The sequence below is a fragment of the Crinia signifera genome, chromosome 11 (genome assembly GCF_055691185.1).
Source record: "Crinia signifera chromosome 11, ASM5569118v1, whole genome shotgun sequence".
Lineage (NCBI taxonomy): Eukaryota > Metazoa > Chordata > Amphibia > Anura > Myobatrachidae > Crinia > Crinia signifera.
In genome coordinates, this window is record NC_139227.1 from 50541845 (window position 1) to 50560472 (window position 18628).

General features: G+C 48.3%; 2 protein-coding genes across 5 annotated transcripts in view; one reads left to right on the forward strand and one right to left on the reverse strand.

Moving 5' to 3' along the window:
• Positions 1-1747, forward strand: part of ZNF276 (zinc finger protein 276) — a 29834-nt gene extending 28087 nt beyond the window's left edge. For all 3 annotated transcript variants that reach the window (XM_083164075.1, XM_083164074.1, XM_083164073.1), the window contains exon 11: positions 1214-1747. In XM_083164075.1, the coding sequence (XP_083020201.1) occupies positions 1214-1475 (262 nt within the window). In that variant the 3' untranslated portion in view covers positions 1476-1747. The remainder of the gene's footprint in view (positions 1-1213) is intronic.
• The window catches only part of FANCA (FA complementation group A), a 102657-nt gene continuing 85541 nt past the window's right edge, over positions 1513-18628 (reverse strand). For both annotated transcript variants that reach the window (XM_083164071.1, XM_083164072.1), the window contains exons 29-43: positions 15052-15125; positions 14852-14980; positions 14673-14730; positions 14414-14574; positions 8772-8877; positions 8617-8676; positions 8415-8519; positions 8219-8331; positions 7994-8117; positions 4507-4563; positions 4297-4408; positions 3123-3195; positions 2885-3011; positions 2696-2797; positions 1513-1908 (exon numbers count right to left, since the gene is read on the reverse strand). In XM_083164071.1, coding sequence (XP_083020197.1) covers positions 1801-1908; positions 2696-2797; positions 2885-3011; positions 3123-3195; positions 4297-4408; positions 4507-4563; positions 7994-8117; positions 8219-8331; positions 8415-8519; positions 8617-8676; positions 8772-8877; positions 14414-14574; positions 14673-14730; positions 14852-14980; positions 15052-15125 — 1509 coding nt within the window. In that variant the 3' untranslated portion in view covers positions 1513-1800. The remainder of the gene's footprint in view (positions 1909-2695; positions 2798-2884; positions 3012-3122; positions 3196-4296; positions 4409-4506; positions 4564-7993; positions 8118-8218; positions 8332-8414; positions 8520-8616; positions 8677-8771; positions 8878-14413; positions 14575-14672; positions 14731-14851; positions 14981-15051; positions 15126-18628) is intronic.

Genomic DNA, 18628 nt, shown 5'->3' on the forward strand with positions numbered 1-18628 from the left:
AATAACAAACTGAAGAAAAAAAAACAAACACAGTAAATATACAATGCAGTATATGTACAGCAACTTTCGCACAGATAAATGGGATGCAGTTACAATCCTTGCAGTCGGGATCCCGGCGTTCAGAATCCCGACCGCCGAAATGCCGCCACATTCTCACTCCGTGGGTGTCCACGACACCCCTGGAGGGAGAATAAATTAGTGTGCCGAGCGTAGCGAGGCACCGGGCCCGCTGCGTGGCGAGCGCAGCGAGCCCGCAAGGGGGGGCGATCCACGTCCCCCCCTTGTCGGCATTTCGGCTGTCGGGATTCAATAATGAATCCAGATAAATAAATGCACTGCTTTTCAGCACCAACGCAATAAGTGAGGGAGTTAAACCTGGTCACTGAACACAGTGAAGGCAAGGGGGCGATTACAAAGCTTTGCCGCCGCTCCCTCCTAGTGCAGGTAGGTGACTGGTATGAGCGGCCGTGGGGTCTGTCCACCAGTTGCCGGGGAGAAGATGTTGCGGGTGTAAGCGGTAGCGCTGCAGCGGCGCTGACACCCAGTGTAAGAAAAAAGTCAAAGTTCAAAGAAAAAAAAAATATATTCGGGTTGAAACAGCCCTTTCATAATAATGCCACCCGGTTCCTTAGACCACCAGGCAAAAAACTGGACTCCTGAAGACAGGAAGGGGTATAAGGGGGAGGAGCTATGGGCTGCACTATCCAAAATAAGTTGTACTTCTTGGAGCCCAGTCATCCGGTCCAGGAATACCCACAATTCCCAGCATCCATCACAGGCCGCAAGAAAAATTGTGGTTACACCCAGGCCTATAATTAAGGCCCACATACACTATGCAATTTGGATGTGATTTTACCCAATTCCGGTGGCTCGGGCTTAGAAATTGTCCTAAATAACATAGGTCTGACATCCAATCTGAGGTGCAGACCTGTGCGCATAGGACCCGGAGATCATAGGAGCTGTACTTATGATCTCAGGGTTGGTTTCCCTCCCTGCGTATTAGGGTAGAGCCTTACGAGTGAAAGCCCAAACATGGTATTTGCCTACCAGGATTTTCCTGAACCGCCAGTAGCATTACCATTGGTATCAGTGGCTGCTGTATCTAGTCCCTGTGGTGGTTTACGGCAGAAGGAGAAACGTCCACCAATGTTGAGTAGTGGTTCTCTGAGCTGAGTATGGTAGGGGCCATAACCTGATCCATTTCTCTTCCCAGATGTGAAGTGTGTGGTTTCCAATGCAGGCAGCGGGCGTCGCTTAAGTACCACATGACCAAGCACAAGGCCGAAGCAGATCTGGAATTTGCATGTGACCAGTGCGGGAAGAGATTTGAAAAGGCGCACAACCTCAACGTGCACATGTCTATGGTACATCCACTCACGCAGAGCCCAGCGAAGCCCCCGGACACTGAACCCGACGCCCCCTCAGGGACTATGGAAACATTAAAGCCAGAACTGGCACAACAGCTCCCCGGCTGAAGACAACACAAATAATGTAGAACTTGACACTTTTTATATTGTTTTTAAATAGTTTTACTGTACAGGCATAGAGTGCATCAGACACTTGCATTGTTGTTACACAGTGAGCATAGAGTGCCCCAACGTGTTTCCCCCCAGAGAAGAATGAGTGTAGCTGCAGCGCAGCCGCTGGCGCCTCTCCTGGGAGCAGACGTGGCACTTACCATTCTAACAGAACCAGATAGGTAATTTATGATATTAACAGGTATTGAATAAATTATTTACACAGTAAACAGTAGCTGGGTAAGTTCTTGTTTCAGCAGAACATGAGAACGGGTTCTGTGCATTAGAAAAGATCGGGCTCATCGTACAAGTCGTCATCGTGTGATGGTTGGAGGAAGTTCCTCAGCAGCGCAGCCACCTCAGGGTCGTCCTCCGCCCAGGAGTCTGCAATCTACAGATAGAGCGGGTCACTGAGGGGGAACTTCTACTTCATGTTTCCAATCAGAATGGGTATATACTGTACAGATAGGACAGCTCTCCTCTTACAGATTAGTGTGCCTGCGGATGTGTGGTGTTCTCTAGCTTTTATTCAGTGCGTTAGAAAATTGTGTCACACCCATAAGATGGCTATGGTCTTTGTAAGATTTTTGCCTTTTCAGCGATCATGGAAACATCTGAACCACAGAAGTGTTGGAGTGAATAGGTCCCAGGAGGGCAGAGGATTCGGAACAACAGGATGTTACAATGTTTTTAAGAGGATTCCAATATTTACCAGATATTTACCTCTGGATTATTCTGCCTCCTAGTGGTGCAAGAAACTGATACACAAGATTATCTGTCCAATCTTTCTGGTTAGTACAGAAATCTGGAAATGTAAGGGACAAAATGCCAATTGTCCATTTGCTTCCAAACACTGGATAATAAACAAATAATCATTCTAGATGTTTGATGTAACCAATTTATCAGAATAACTATTTTTAGGAGCAAATGGTTGACTGTCATTACCAGATTTTCATTCCAATCAGAAAGATTGGACAAATAATCTAATAGTATGTATCTGCTTGAGCAAAGAAAAGACAAAAATTCTCCTTTTCTTTGCGTGTATTTAGTAACAATATAGTTTTATTGTAAAACCACTGGGATATTCCTGCAGTGACCCAGGATCTAGCTGTCAAGAGTGGAAATGGAGGTGACAGTACAGGCATACAGAGGACACTGTAAGGACTGATATGTCCAACCTGGGGAAGCTGGTTCCGCAGAGCAGTACTGGGCTGTGGAGACTTCAGAATACATCCTATTAGGAACTGGCGACCACTGTTGAAAAGATTGTGGGTGTCCATCTAGAGAGAGAACAGAATGAGCCAGTGTATAGGACTTCACATTATAATAACTGTATGTAGTTGTCCCAACTACCTGAGGAGACCCACCTGTAGGGGATCAGCGAGAGGACGGCCATCTAGAAAGAGCCGAGTGAGTTGCTCGTACATCTTCAGCGCGACAGACAAAAAGTTGTGCTGCTTAACTGTCCTTTCCAATGGAAGAGATGGAGCCAAACTGAAGATAAAATGAGAAATGTTACAATGTGGTGATGGCTGATGGTAAATTAATTACCCTTTCCTCACTGGTAATAGCTGGCAGGGAGTCTGTGTTCATGCTAGTACTAACCTGAAGAAAGCCAGAGGAAGGAGACTGAGAAACTGGTCGGACGCAGCCTGATGAAGGGTATATGTGGTGGAGCCTGGCAGATACAAAGCACAGAAAGGCAACATTACTTTGTCTTACCCTGCCCATAATGAGCAGACGTGTGTTGACCTGTAATGGACAGATCCTGTCCCACCACTGCACCGCCATACTGCCCCTAGTAACCTCACCCCCACTGCACCGCCATACTGCCCCATGTAACCTCACCCCCACTGCACCGCCATACTGCCCCGAGTAACCTCAACCCCACTGCACCGCCATGCTGCCCCTATTAACCTCACCACCACTACACTGCCCCTAGTTACCTCACCACCACTGCACCGCCATACTGCCCCTAGTTATCTCAATGCCATACTGCCCCATGTTACCTTACCACCACTGCATCGCCATACTGCCCTTAATAACCTCACCACCACCCTACTGCTCCTAGTTACCTCACCATCACTGCATCACCCTACTGCCCCTAGTAATCTCACTACCACTGTACCAAACTACTACCCCTAGTAACCTCACCACCACTGCACCACCCTACTGCTCCTAGTAACCTCACCACCATACTGCCCCTAGTTACCTCACCACTACTGCACCGCCCTACTGTCCCTACTAACCTTACCACCACTGCACCTCCCTACTGCCCCTAGTAACCTCACTACCACTGTACCAACCTACTACCCCTTGTAACCTCACTACCACTGTACCAACCTACTACCCCCTAGTAACCTCACCACCACTGCACCACCCTACTGCTCATAGTAACCTCACCACCATACTGCCCCTACTAACCTTACCACCACTGCACCGCCCTACTGCCCCTAGTAACCTCACTACCACTCTACCAACCTACTACCCCTAGTAACCTCACCACCACTGCACCACCCTACTGCCCCTAGTAACCTTACCACCCTACTGCCCCTAGTTACCTCACCACCACTGCACCTAGTAACCTCATCACCCTACTGCCCCATGTAACCTCACCACCACTGCACCTCCCTACTGCCCCTAGTAACCTCGCTACCACTGCTGGGAATGAGCTGACAATGGGAGTTGGGAGTGCCGAAATATCAGCAGATTGAGAATCTGTGCAATGTGAGGACCACTTAACCCCTTAACGCAACAACCATGGTCCCTACATACTCACGTTTTCCCTCAGTTATCTGAAAGGCTGATACCCAGTTGCCTCCTCTGTCTTCCAAACATTGTATAATTTGCAAACAGTCTTCCAGTGCCTCTTTGCGTTCAGCCGAGCTTCCCTGACCAGGAAACAAATGATAAAATGTAACAATGCTCAGGTTTGTGTCCACTGCAGCCGGTCTAGAATCCTGTTGGTTGGCCAAATCTAGATATTCACCTTCAGGATAACCATGATCAGATCCAAGATGGAAAGAAAGAGGGAGGAATCCAAAAGCTGCAACACAAATGTATTATGTCATGAACATTTCAGACATAAATAGGAAACCACAGCGCCCATCGCATCGTATACCATTACACTAAATAAGGTATACGATGGTATGCGATATTGTACAATAAAATATTGCATCGTATGCATGGTATACGATTTTTAATTGTACAAGCACCCTGATGGGTCCTTACAATGTTAAATGCCCCCCCCCCCCCCCCCCCCCCCCATTGTCAACGCCACCCGAAGCATGGCAAGCGCAGCAAGCCCGCGAGGGGCGGCGGTACGCGTCCTCTGACCTTTTCATACCCCCACTATCCACGCCGGCGTGGAGTTGATTTTAGATCGTGTGGCAAGCGCAGGTGGTACGCGTCCTCCGACCTTTTCATACCCCCACTATCCACGCCGGTGTGGAGTTGATTTTAGATAGTGTGGCGAGTGCAGCGAGCCACCAAGCCCGAAGCATGGCGAGCCCCGTTAGGGGACGCGGAATACATGTAAAGTAATACACGTGCATTCGCCACGCTTCGGGCTCGCCACACTATCTAAAATCAACTCCACGCCGATGTGGATAGTGGGGGTATAAAAAGGTCGGAGGACGTGCACCGCTGTGCTCGCCACGTTTCGGGTTGGCGTTGATACTGGGGGTGGCGTTGACAATGGGGAGCCATTTCACATTGTAAGCACCCATCAAGGTGCTTGTACAATTAAGAAACGTATCGCATGAATTGTATGCCGCTATATGGCATGCAATGTCCTACGATACGATCGTGGGCGCCGTGATAATACACAAGTACCGAAGCCACTGCTACAATGCATTGTATGCTACCTAACTGGGTGCTGTAGTTTGGTGATCAAGGATTAAATCATTATGGTCAATGTGACTGGCAAACCAGTGGTGGTGGCTACCAATCATAAAAAGTGGACAAATAGAAGTGCAAGCTTGTCCAACCCCAGCATAACAACCCAGGATGATAAATAAGCGCAATTTCCGTCATTGTTTTTCTGCAACCAATACTACCACCTTCACCAGTAAATCCAGGACACCTATCACTGGGTTAGAGCTGAGTTTTCCGCTATTTACCCACATCACACCGGTGGGGAAAATGATCCTCACAATTGACCCTTGCTAAACCGCAATGAGCGTCAGGAATGCACAGCCTATCACATTGCAATCTGACGGGGGGAGTTCCCCGTAATGGCTACGTCTTAGGATCTAGCCCTGCACTTGTCACTTGATGTGATCAAGCGAAACGCGCATCATCAGAAACAGACATGGTCTGCCGGGCGGATCAGTGTAACACAAGACTGCGCGGCGTCCAGCCGCACACAGCTAACAGAGACACTACACCGGTGGGGAATACTACTCAGCAATCTGATGTCTCTACTCACACTCTCATCAGCCCAGTAAGGTACTCGATCACTCTCTCATTGGAGACCTGCACCAACTGTCCCTGCTCTGTCTTTATACAACAGGGGAGTAGGTGACATTTAACACCAACAGTAGAAGCAATTTCTTCCTTTACTTTCTGCTAAAGAGTACTGGAGCATACCTCTCTCATTACAGAGTCCTCTGCAGGAGCATGACTCTCTCTAAAAGCAGAAGGGCACACTCCACTTACTTATAGCAATATTAACCCCTTCAGCTTCCACTTATTTTCTGACACATTTATCATTGCCATTAGTAACGCGGCATGACACCCTGCAATGTCTTTTATACTTTGACAACAGTAGGAGTGTCAACTGCTATCTATTATTCTGTGACCCTGCAGCCCAGCCAGAATTCCTCTCATCCCCAGTCCGATGCACGTTTGTATGACTGTGGGAAAGCATAACCTCTGATTGGAAACTAAAGGGCCAGACTTGAATTGAAGACTTATACCCTGTGTAACCAAACAAGCCTATCCTGGGCTCATTACACCAGGTATAGATTAACACACTGATATTTTATGTTGAGAAATCAATCACTCATTGAACCAGATTGACACACAGATTGCCTAGTGTGTACACCTTTCACAAAAATTTACTAGCACCATGCAAAAATAATGTTTATGATATGGTTTAACAATATATGACCAGGCACCAAGAGCACTATTCATACTGGTTAGCAACAAATGAACATTGTTGCCATCTGTGATGTCTCTAGATCGTGTATATAACAAGCAGTGACGAAAGGATACTTTGAAATTATTCTTGTTGCAAACTGTTGAACTTTGTATATGACTGACATGTTCAGACAGACTCAGGCTAGATCAGAGGTTCCCAATCTTTTTATAATCGCGGCACCCTAGAGTATCAGAATTTTTCCAAGGCACCCCTAGGCCCCAAAAAATATATATGAAATTAAGTAGATTGTGTTTATATGTGCTTCTTAGGGTCAGTTATGTGGTAAAGGGCAGGATGTGCTTCGGATTGTACACATTTTATGATGGGCAGCCATCAGCACTGGTTTTGTCCAGAAATAATTGATCATAAATAATTTGAATTGGTCCTGGACAACCAACCCAAGGCACCCCCTGCAAGTGTCCTGAGGCACCCCAGGGAGCCTAGGCGCACAGTTTGGGAACCACTGGGCTAGATACTATATCAGTGTGGAAACCACCACATTAAACTTAACTTGTAGAGATATCAAATAGATAGACACAATGTGCAACTCCCAGAGAATATGATCATATATACAAGGGGATGCGGTCATTAGGTCGACACCATTAGGTCGACATGGGAAAAGGTCAACATTGTTCTAGGTCGAAAGGTCATTAGTTTGACAGTGTCTAGGTCGACAGTCAAAAGGTTGACATGGAGTTTTTCACTGTTTTTTGAGCCAACATGTGCCGACAGGCGGTATTTCATGCCCTACCATCCACTAGGGCAGGGCTGGGCAACACCGACCCTCCAGATGTTAATGAACTACACATCCCAGGATGCTTTGCATTAGTTTTGCTATGTGGCCATGCTGAAACTGATGCAAGGCATGCTGGGATGTGTAGTTCATCATTATCTGGAGGGCCGGTGTTGCCCAGCCCTGCACTAGGGCGTGGTGGGAGAATAAAAGTGTGCCGAGCGCAGCGAGGCACTGCGCCCGACGCATAGCGAGTGATGCGGTGCACTTTAAACTGTGTCCATGTCAACTGTTGACATTAGGACAAAAAACCCAGTGAAAAACCCCATGTCGACCTAATCATTGTCGAACTAATGACCTTTCCACCTATAACCATGTCGACCTTTTTCCATGTCGGCCTAGACCCATGTAGACCTTTTCCCATGTCGACCTAATGACTGTCGACCATCATGCTGTAGACCAAATGATCCCAACCCATAACAAGGTGTAACCTCTAAGGATGACTAAAGATGAAGGAGTACGTGACCCACACCACCCATCCACACTCTCATGTTATAGCCTAACAATCCAAATAAAACTGCTGCATTACATTCCCCTCACCTTCACAGACTCGTTACTAAAGCTGCTGGGCGAGGCTTTCCTCCTCCAGCGGGTGATGTGCAGGAAGGAAGCAGAGAGCCAGACGGGGACGGTCAGTGGCAGAGATCTTCCTTCAGAGAGGCAGCTGGGGCACAAAGATACACAGGTCAGTATGCATGTATTATTACCATAGTACCCTGTGCATGCCACACGTTGCAGTGTGTACATAGGCAACCGTTCTCTAACCTATCCACATCAGCTTGTATTCTCCTCAGCGTCTCAACCTCCTTGGGCAAGTCCTCTCCAAGCAGATGCTTACACTGACACATTATGGCTGGTTCCAGTTGTGGCCACCAAAGCTTTAGAAGAGAAAGAAATCTAGTGTCAACTTTACCACTAATATAAATCAACCCGTACATGCCGTAGATAGAACGTGACGTACCGCAGTGGAGGTGAGGATGATAGGGCACTGCGAATAAGCTGCAGTGAGGATGGAATTCACGGCTTCACTGGGATCCTTGCAGTGCACACTGGAGCTTAACACACCCTGCCAAACAGCAAAGAGGCGTGTTATCTGTGACCATCGGCAGCAACAAGAGATTAGCAGTAAGTCATTAATAAAACGCAAGCCATAGCAGACTGACCCGGAAAAAATGGGCTATAATGTCATACGGAAGAGCAAATCCTCTGGGACCGATGTTCTTCTGCAACATAAAAGGAGAAGATGCATACTGCGGCCACAGATAAATCCTCAGTACATACAGACTGAGGTCAGAAAACTATATCCGGCAGGCCTCACCAGTGCATTGTTGGTGAATGTGAAGAAGTCCTCGCAGCTAAGAGTCGTGCCGTCTCTGTGGGAGACTCTGCTGACCAGCAATGAAGAAGGGAGTCCAAGGAGAATCCTATACAGTCACAGAACATTGTCACATTAGTACAACCCGAAACTAAGCAAATACGCACTGACATGCCACCTACATCCACATTACACAAAATAATCACTGGTGAGATCAGCATTCTGATGTTCTCATCATTTACTCTTATCACCTGACAGCATATACACTGACAAAGCCCAGAGAGGTGGAAACAGGCCTGGCGTGCCAAGAGTCCAGCAACTGAGCCATCAAGTGGTTTATCCACGTGACCAGCATTTAGCTGACACAGTGGGAGCTATGGTTACAACCCATCTAATAAAATAGGATCCGTGGTTCCATCCCACTGCAGATTCCTGGTTAAGGGGCATTATGGATTTGGGGGAGCTCATAGATCTCACAACACCCCCAGATGTTTCCACCTCCAGGTAATATTTTAGGGCAGGTAAGTAGTAGTGAGCAGTGAGTAGTGAGCAGTAGTGGCAGCCGGTCAGAGAATGGTTCTACATAACAATGCTCTCTAACCATTTCAGAATCTAAACACTCACCTGGTTCTTACCCTGAGACTGGTCCTTCTCGATCCCATGTAGGACACCATTTTGTCTCATAGTGTATATACCAAAATAGGATTTTATATACCTAAGAGTAAATCCTTTTCTCGTAGTCCATAAGGGATACTGGGGATTAACTTAGTAATATGGATATAGATGGGGTCCAAAGGAGCCTGTGCACATAAAACTTAAACCAGGGGAGCAGCTGTATTGAGCCATGCAAAGAGATAAAGAGGAAGGAAATAATGCACCAGCCAATCAGCTGTGTTTGAAATATGGCAGTTGATTGGCCGGTGCGTTCTCTCCTTCCACTTTATCCCCAGTTTATCTCTTCGCCAGGCTTCATACATTTGCCCCAGTGTGTGCTAGCTCCTCCCCTCTATGCCCCCCCCCCCAACCCCCGCTCAGTCTAAATTTGTGCCCGAAGGAGAAAATCATACTTGAGAGAAGGAAACGTAAGATACAAGTGGTAAGACAAATGACCAACACACCGTTCATAACTGAAAACAACAAACTGTTGTAATAATAACTTGCGAGACAAGTTTCAACTCCACCTGCAAAATGGCGAACCACTGAGGAGGGCGTCCAGTATCCCTTATGGACTCCAAGAAAAGGATTTACCGATAGGTATATAAATCCTATTTTCTCTATCATCCATAATGGATACTGGGGATTAATTTTTTACTATGGGGATGTCCCAAAGCTTCCAGAATGGGCGGGAACATGGTGAGACGGTTGCAGCACCACCTGCCTAAACTGGGTATCCTCTTTGGCCAGGGTATGAAACCTGTAGACAAACGTGTTCTTCCCAGACTAAGTAGCAGCTCGGCAAAGTTGTATGGCTGAGACTCCATGGGCAGCTGCCCAGGAGGAGCCCACAGACCTAGTCGAGTAGGCTTTTAACAGAATTCGTAACAGGTAAATCCGAAGAAGAATAAGCTTGCTGAATAGTCCATCGTATCCAGCGAGCAGGACAACCCCATTTTGTGAGCATCATAAAACACAAAAAGGGAGTCAGACTTCGTAGATCCAGCCGTCCTTTTAAGATAAATCTTTAAAACACGAACAACATCCAAAGATTTAGGAATGTCCAAGGACCAGACCGAGCTGAAACCACAAAACCAGGTGAAACTCCAAAACCACCTTCGGCAAAAACTACGGTCGAGTCCTGAGATCCGGTCTATCCTCAAAAAACTTTAAATAAGAGGACTTACATGACAAAGCCCCCAATTTGGTGACCCGTCTAATCGAGGCCAAGACCACAAGCATGATTACTTTCGACGTAAAGAACTTACCCTCAACGGAGTCCAATGAATCAAACCAGAAGGACTGCAAAAAGGTCAATACAGCTGACAGGTCCAATGAAGCCGTGAGTGATACGAAAGGAGGCTGGATGTGCAGGACACCTTGTAAAAACATCTGAAGCTCTGGAATCAGAGCCTACTTCTTCTGAAAGCAAATGAACAAGGCTGATATCTCCACCTTGATGGAGCCCAAACGCAGCCCCATTTCGACCCTAACCTGCAGAAACCGGAGAACCCAACCCAGTCAGAAAACCATAGGGGAACAATGTCGCCCTTCACGCCATGACACATATCTTACAGATCCGATGATAGTGTCTGGATGTCACCTGCTTTCTAGCCTGAATCATGGCAGCGATTACTTTTCCTGGAATACCCTTCCTGGGTAAGATCAGCCGACATAAGTCCGGATAAATTAACGGCCCTTGCTTGAAGACCAATGTTTGTCCACAGACATGGCCAGAAGATTGTCGTACCATTCCCGTGGTCAGTCTGGTGCAATCAGAGATGCTTGCACCCTCTCCTTCCTGATCTTGCAGAGTACTCGGGACAGCAACGAAATTGGAGGGAATAAGTATACCAGCTGGTATGACCAAGGCGTCGACAGTGCCTCCACCGTGGCCGCCTGAGGGTCCCTGGTTGCAGCACCACCTGCCTAAACTGGGTAAAGTTATGGAGAGCAATTAAAGCCCTTATGCAAATTTGCAGTAAAGCTGCAGCTTCTTGTTGAGCCAGGATGCCATCAGATCTATGTCCAGACAACCCCACTGGTCCGTGATCAGCTGGAACACCTGTGGGTGGAGACTCCACTCCCCCGGGTGTAGGTCGTGGCGACTGAGAAAGTCTACCTGGAATGAAAGTGGTCGATCTAGCCCTTGCGTGCTTTTCTGCCCAGAGGAGGATATTGGAGATCTCCCGCATGCGGGACCTGCTTTTTGTCCCTCCTTGACGGCCGACATACGGTACAGCCGTAGCGTTGTTGGACTGCACCTGAATTGCCTGGTTTAGGAGCAGATGGGAGGCCTGAATCAGAGCCTTGTAAGTCAGCCAAAGTTCCAGGATTGATTGGAAGGAGAGACTCGTGGCTTGACCACCTTCCCTGAAACTGTACCCCTTGGGTTACAGCTCCCCAGCCTCTTAGGCTCGCATCCGTTTTTAAGAGGACCCAATTTTGGATCCCAAACTGTTGTCCCATGAGATGACTGAAGCAACCACACCAGAGTAACTTTGGCCCAAGGGGATAGCTCTATCAGCCGATGCATGTGCAGGTGGGAGCCCGACCATTTGCGCAGGAGATCCAATTGAAAACTCCAGGCGTGGAAATGCCCGTATTGGATGGCCTCGTACTCGTAGGATGCCACCAACTTCCCCAACAGGCGAATACAGAGATTGACTGAGACCTGGTTCGGATTCAGTACCTCCCTGACCAATTCCTGAATGGCCGTCACTGTTTCCGGCGGATGGAAGATCCTCTGGGCCATTGTGTTCAGAATCATCCCCAGAAAGAGAAGTCTCTGGGTAACAGCTGAGTGGTGCGAGAAATGCTGTCTGACAGCTGTTCCCTGGACTCCGCCTTTATGAGATTGTTTAGGTAATGGATGAACTTTGTGAACACCCTTGGTGCTGTGGACAGCCTGAATGGCAGGGCACGGAACTGGTAATAATCCTCGGGCAGGGCAAACTGCAGTTATGCCTGATGGGGCGGCCAGATCGGCATGTGCAGGTATGAAATCCTGATATCCAAAGAGGCCAGAAACTCCACCCTTTCCAGGCCAGGGATTACCGCTCTCCATTACATAATTCTGAACTTCTGAAATACGGGTTCAGTGATTTGAGGTTCAGAATTGGCCGTCTGACTTTGGTACGGCGAATAGGTTTGAGTAATAACCCAGATCTCTTTGGGGAGAACTCCAATATGTACCCAGTAATCCTGGCAGGAAAGACATCAGGCGTGACCAAAGAACAGCAACCACGCCCCCACGTCTGCTTTTCCCCCAGGGACTTAGGTATGGCGTCAGGCTGAAGATTTGGAGGAGGCAGAGCCAGTACTCTGCTCTTGGGAGCTGGCTGTGGTGGGTCTACACTGTTTTCCCCTACCGCCCCTAGCAGCATTGGAGGTGCCCCTGGGCTCACTCCAAAACCTGCCCCCATGAAAGGACTGCAAGGGGGGTTTCGAAAGGACTGCCTGACAGGCGGATTTGCTGAGGGGAGGAAGGTGGATTTCCCAGCCATAACTTTAGAAATTCAAGCATCCAATTCCCCTCCAAACAACCTCCTCCCCGTAAAGGGAAGTGCCTCTATGCTCTTTTAGGATTCAGCATCAGCCATCCACATACGCAGCCATAAGGATCTGCGTGCTGAGACCACCATAGTGGAGGTGCTGGCATTAATGACTATGACCTCCTTAAAGGTTTCACAAAGGACACGCGTGGTATCCTGAATGTGGTTAACAAGGGGTTGTCATATCAACAAGGGCCTTTCCACCCGCCAAGCCATCCAAAATTTGACCCGCCCGGCGTGGTTCATCCAGCATCCTGCAATAGGCCTCTGGGACGCACCCGCAGCAGTGTAAATAGATTTTAACATGCCCTCGATCTTTCTATCGGACGGATCCTTCAAGGTAGCCGCCCCAGAAACCGGCAGGACTGTCTTTTTGGACATGAGACCAAGGCATCCACTGCTGGTGGGATTTCCCAGACCCCTCTGGAGCAAAGAAGAAGGTGGACAATAGACGCTTGGGAATCTGGAGTTTTTATCCGGGGATGCCCATGCTTTTCTGAAAAGGTCACCCAAATCCTTGGAATCAGGAAATGTGACACTAGCCCCTCTCTGTGTAAAGGATAAACCTCTTCCAAAACAAGCTCCAACCTCCTCACCTGCTCCTCTTCAGAGTCACTGCTGGTCCCACTCTGAGGTAACTCCACCCCGTAATGGCGCCGGAGCTACTGAGAATATTTATAATGGCAAAATATATGTCATGATTTACAAAAAAGCGGCCAGTGTGCGCAGGGGGATTATGGGATCCCCCCAGGGAGGGTCTGTATGCCCCCCTGTGCGTGTGCTCCACAAATTAACCGGGGTACCCCCCTAGCCGGGACCCGGGCTTCTGCTCACCACTCAGACGTTTTCAAACATGTTAGGGGTGTGCGGCAGGCTGAATGTTCCGGCAGTGGAGATCGGAGCAGCACCTGAAGAGGTCAGTACCCAAGCTCCGACGTCGCAGGCATGCTGTATGTACAAGCAGCATATCCAAATAAATAAAAGTTTCAAATGAATGAAATGAAGAAAGTTCTCTCGAGCATTCTCTTGAGGGCACATTATTCTAAACTGAGCTGTGGGAGGGGCATAGAGGGGAGGAGCCAGCACACCTTGGTTGAAGTTTTATGTGCACAGGCTCCTTTGGACCCCATCAATACCTATAGTACGAAGTGAATCCCCCTTATGGATGATAGAGAAATAGTAATTTAGGGTAAAAACTGAAAAGTCCACAATATAAGGGGCTGATCGTTAATTGATAGTGTGATGGTCTTTAGGGTGATATTTCACTGTGTCCATAACTTTAGGTGGAACACCAGAACCAGATGTTAGAGTCTGAGTGCAGTTCCCAGGTCTCTGTAGTAAGGGTCACTGGCACAGCTGTGAAGTGTCTACATTTCTGCAGCAGTCTGTAATGTCCTGTATTCCATTCCATAATGTATAGCATAGCCCACAGCATACCTACAACATGTTCCAAGGTCACCCTGCATTGTCAGTCGGGAACCAATTTCCATGATGTCAGACGAGGGCTCTAACCTTCGATAAAATACTTTCAAAATAAAACGAAGGCAGCTGACCTCGCCGGAACGCGAAGGACTCATCATCAAGTCACAGACTAACTCCTAGGATAGGAAAAGATGCATATATGAATTTAGCAGTAACAGAAAGACCAGTTCTCATACCAGCCTCAATGTTGGTAATTGTAGGATTGAAGACCTACCTGTAAGCGGCAGAGGATATCTGCAAGGCCAGTGTGACCGCCAGCACTAAGCTCAGACCTGAAAGGAGACACAGTTTCTCAGGAACAGGGGATAATGCTGTATTATATTTAGAATGCTGCTAATGGACCCCAGATATTGATTACGTGTGATGAACAGTAAGGCAAGATGGAATACTCACTTGCAGCAGAACTCTAGCACAGCGTCAACCACTACGGAGCAGGCCGCCTCCAAATCGCTTCCACATCCATCAGCGGCAGAGAACGCTGGCAGAAAGCAGGAGCTCAGAGCCCAGCGCTGGTATTCCTGTCTGCAGAGTAACACCACACTGTAAGGATGGCTTATAACAAGGACCAAAGATTAACACAGACCCAGACCCACCTCTCGGTGTCACACAGAGGATCTCTATCCGGACTGAGAGCCATCTCCCACAGCAGCCAATCAGTCAGGGGAAGCTAAAACAGGATATCAGTACAGAAAGGGTTACGCGGCATGAAGTCATACTACATACGGCAGTACTATCTATTGCCAGTAGTTACTGTATGTGTGGTGTGTATTATGGCAGTGTTATATATTACTGGTGTGTTACTGTATGTGTGGTGTGTAATACAGCAGTGTTATATATTGCTGGTGTGTTACTGTATGTGTGGTGTGTATTACAGCAGTGTTATAAAGGGATTTTTGTAAGAACTTACCGTTCGAATCCCTTTCTCTGATATGGTCCTGGTGACACAGCTCAACATTGGGATGTAGGAGGGTCCGCAGGAGCCAGGCACCTATCCTAAAGCTTTTGGAGGGTAGGCTCCTCCCTTCTGCATCCCAGACTCCTCAGTTCAATCTTTCAAAGCCACTGGAATACATTAACTCAGTACAAACGCCTGCACATATTATATGCACAATTTCAAAAAATAACTTTTCAACCATATATAACATGAAACATCATGAACACTGGCATACTTACTGAGCGTAAGGGAGGGATCGCTGTGTCACCAGGACCATATCAGAGAAAGGGATTCGAATGGTAAGTTCTTACAAAAATCCCTTTTTCTCTTTCAATGGTCCTGGTGACACAGCTCAACATTGGGACGTTCCAGAGCCGGTCCTTTGGGTGGGTACGCTCAGGTCTGCAGCTCTCATCACTGCTCGCCCGAATGATGCGTCCTCCGACACGAACTCATGGAGCCTATAGAATTTGGCAAAAGTGTGAACAGATGACCAAGTGGCGGCCCTGCAAACCTGCTCAGCTGTGGCCCCATGTCGAACCGCCCAAGAGGTGGCGACCGACCTGGTGGTATGCGCATTAATCCTGGCCGGCACAGGCCTACCAACCTTAGTATATGCAAAGGCAATGACGGAACGCAACCACCTAGCAATGGTCTGCTTAGAGGCAGGCCAACCAATCTTGTGCACATCATACAAGACTAGCAAAGGGTCAGTCTTCCTGACACCCTTCACCCTGTCCACATAAATGCGCAAGGTGCGCACAACATCCAAATTCCTCAATTTGTCCCTTTTTCTAGAACCCTCTGGGGGTTGGAACACAGGCAGAACTATCTCCTGATTCAGATGAAAAGCAGAGACTACTTTTGGTAAAAATTGGGGTACTGTTCGAAGAACAGCCCTGTTATCATGAAATATAAGGAAAGGAGCCTTGCATGACAATGCTCCCAACTCCGATACTCTCTTTGCTGACGTAACCGCCAACAAAAATACAAGCTTCCATGTAAGGAACTTAAGGTCAGCCGACCTCAACGGCTCAAAAGGCGCCTTTTGAAGACACTCCAGAGCCAGTGATAAATCCCATGGAGCCACTGGTTGTTTGTAGGGAGGTTTCAATCGAGAAACCCCTTGCAGGAAAGTTTGCACCTCCGGTAACAATGCTATCCTTTTCTGGAAATAAATCGACAAGACCGAAATCTGTACCTTGAATGACTGAAGGCTTAACCCAGACGAGAAGCCATCCTGCAAAAACTCCAGCAATTTAGAAAGTCAAAATCGCGATGTGTGCGACTTCTGCCTTTCACACCACCTAATATAGGTCTTCCAGACCCTATAATAGTTTGCCGAAGACACTGACTTCCTAGCTTTCACCATGGTGTTAACCACAGCCTCCGAGAACCCCTTATTCTTCAAGATGGCGGTCTCAATAGCCAAGCCATCAAATTTAGCCGAGCTGAATCCAGGTGTAAGAACAGCCCTTGGCTTAACAGGTCTGACCTCAGAGGTAGACGCCACGAGTCCACAGACAATCTCTGAAGCCTCGAGTACCAGGACCTCCTTGGCCAATCTGGGGCCACTAGAATCACCGGAATTCCTTGGGACTGGACTCTTTTCAATACCCTCGCCAGCATTGGTAACGGCGGGAAGACATAAAGCAGATTCCCCTCCCAGGGGATAGTCATTGCATCCACTGCTTCGGCTCGTGGATCTCTCGTCCTGGCATAGAACCTGGGCACCTGATGATTAAACCTTGAACCTTGATCAGGTCCACATCCGGAGTTCCCCACTTCAATGTAATCTGAAGAAATACCTGTGGGTTCAGGCTCCATTCCCCTTCCAGCAGCTCCTCCCTGCTCAGGAAATCGGCCTCGATATTCTCCACCCCTGGGATGAATATCGCTGACAATGCTGGAACATTCAGCTCCGCCCACAAGAAAATCCGGGAAACCTCCCACATGGCCAGCTTGCTGCGTGTGCCTCCCTGGTGATTCAGGTATGCCACAGCCGTGGCGTTGTCGGTCTGAATCCTAAAAGGAAGGCCCTGCAATCTTTCTCCTGCCAGAGATATCACTTTCCACACAGCCCGCAGTTCCAGGATGTTGATCGGCAAGGCAGACTCCTCCGAGGTCCATAAGCTCTGAAGGCGTAGGTCCAAAACCACCGCCCCCCAGCCCCTGAGACTGGCGTCGGTAGTCACTACCAGCCAGTCCCAGGACTGCAGAGACCGACCCCACTGAAGGGAATCCACCTGCATCCACCATTGCAGAGAAGACCGTGTCTCTGGAGACAACCCTATGTGCTCTGACTTCATGGTGTGAGTATTTCCTGACCAAGACGTCAGAATGTCCCACTGAAACACTCGAGAGTGGAACCTGGCAAACTGTAGCGTCTCGAAAGTCGCCACCATTTTCCCCAACAGTTTGAGACACCTCCAAACCGATGGACTCTGAGGCCCCAGGATCTCCCGCACCAAGGTGGCTATGTCCCTGGCCTTTGTTCTGGCAGAAATACCCGATGTAGATGGGTATCCAGGACAACCCCCAGGAACTGGATTCTCTGTGACGGCACGAGCTGAGACTTTTGTAAGTTTAAAAGCCATCCGTGAGTCTGCAAAAAACTGATGGCCCCTGCCAAGTGACTCTGCAACTTCTCCGCCGACTCTGCTTTGAACAGCAGGTCGTCTAAATATGGAATCACCCCTTTCAGGCGGAGAGCAGCCGCCATTACAGATATCATTTTGGTGAATACCCTTGGCGCTGTGGCCAGACCGAAGGGCAACGCCTGAAATTGCAAATGCAGGTCTCCTATCGCAAACCTCAAAAGAGCCTGATGCTCCGGATGGATAGGGACGTGAAGATATGCGTCCTGAACATCCATGGACGCCAAAAATTCTCCCTGGTCCAAGCTTAGCAGCACAGACCGTAGAGATTCCATCTTGAAATGGTCTACCCACAGATGGAGATTCAAAGACTTTAGATTTAAGATTGGTCTGAAAGACCTGTCTGGCTTGGGCACCAAAAACAGTGTGGAATAAAAGCCTTTTTTCCGGGATCACCACACCCTTCTCTAAGAGAGATTGAGCCGCCCCCAAAAGAGCAGCCCGGAGCCAAGACTCCTTTGGTAGTGGTGTAGGAATGAATCTTTTAGGAGAAAGACCTTTGAAGGGATTTCTGTAACCCTGGGATATAATGTCCAACACCCAAGGATCCCGGCCCAACAATGCCCAAGTGTCCCTGAA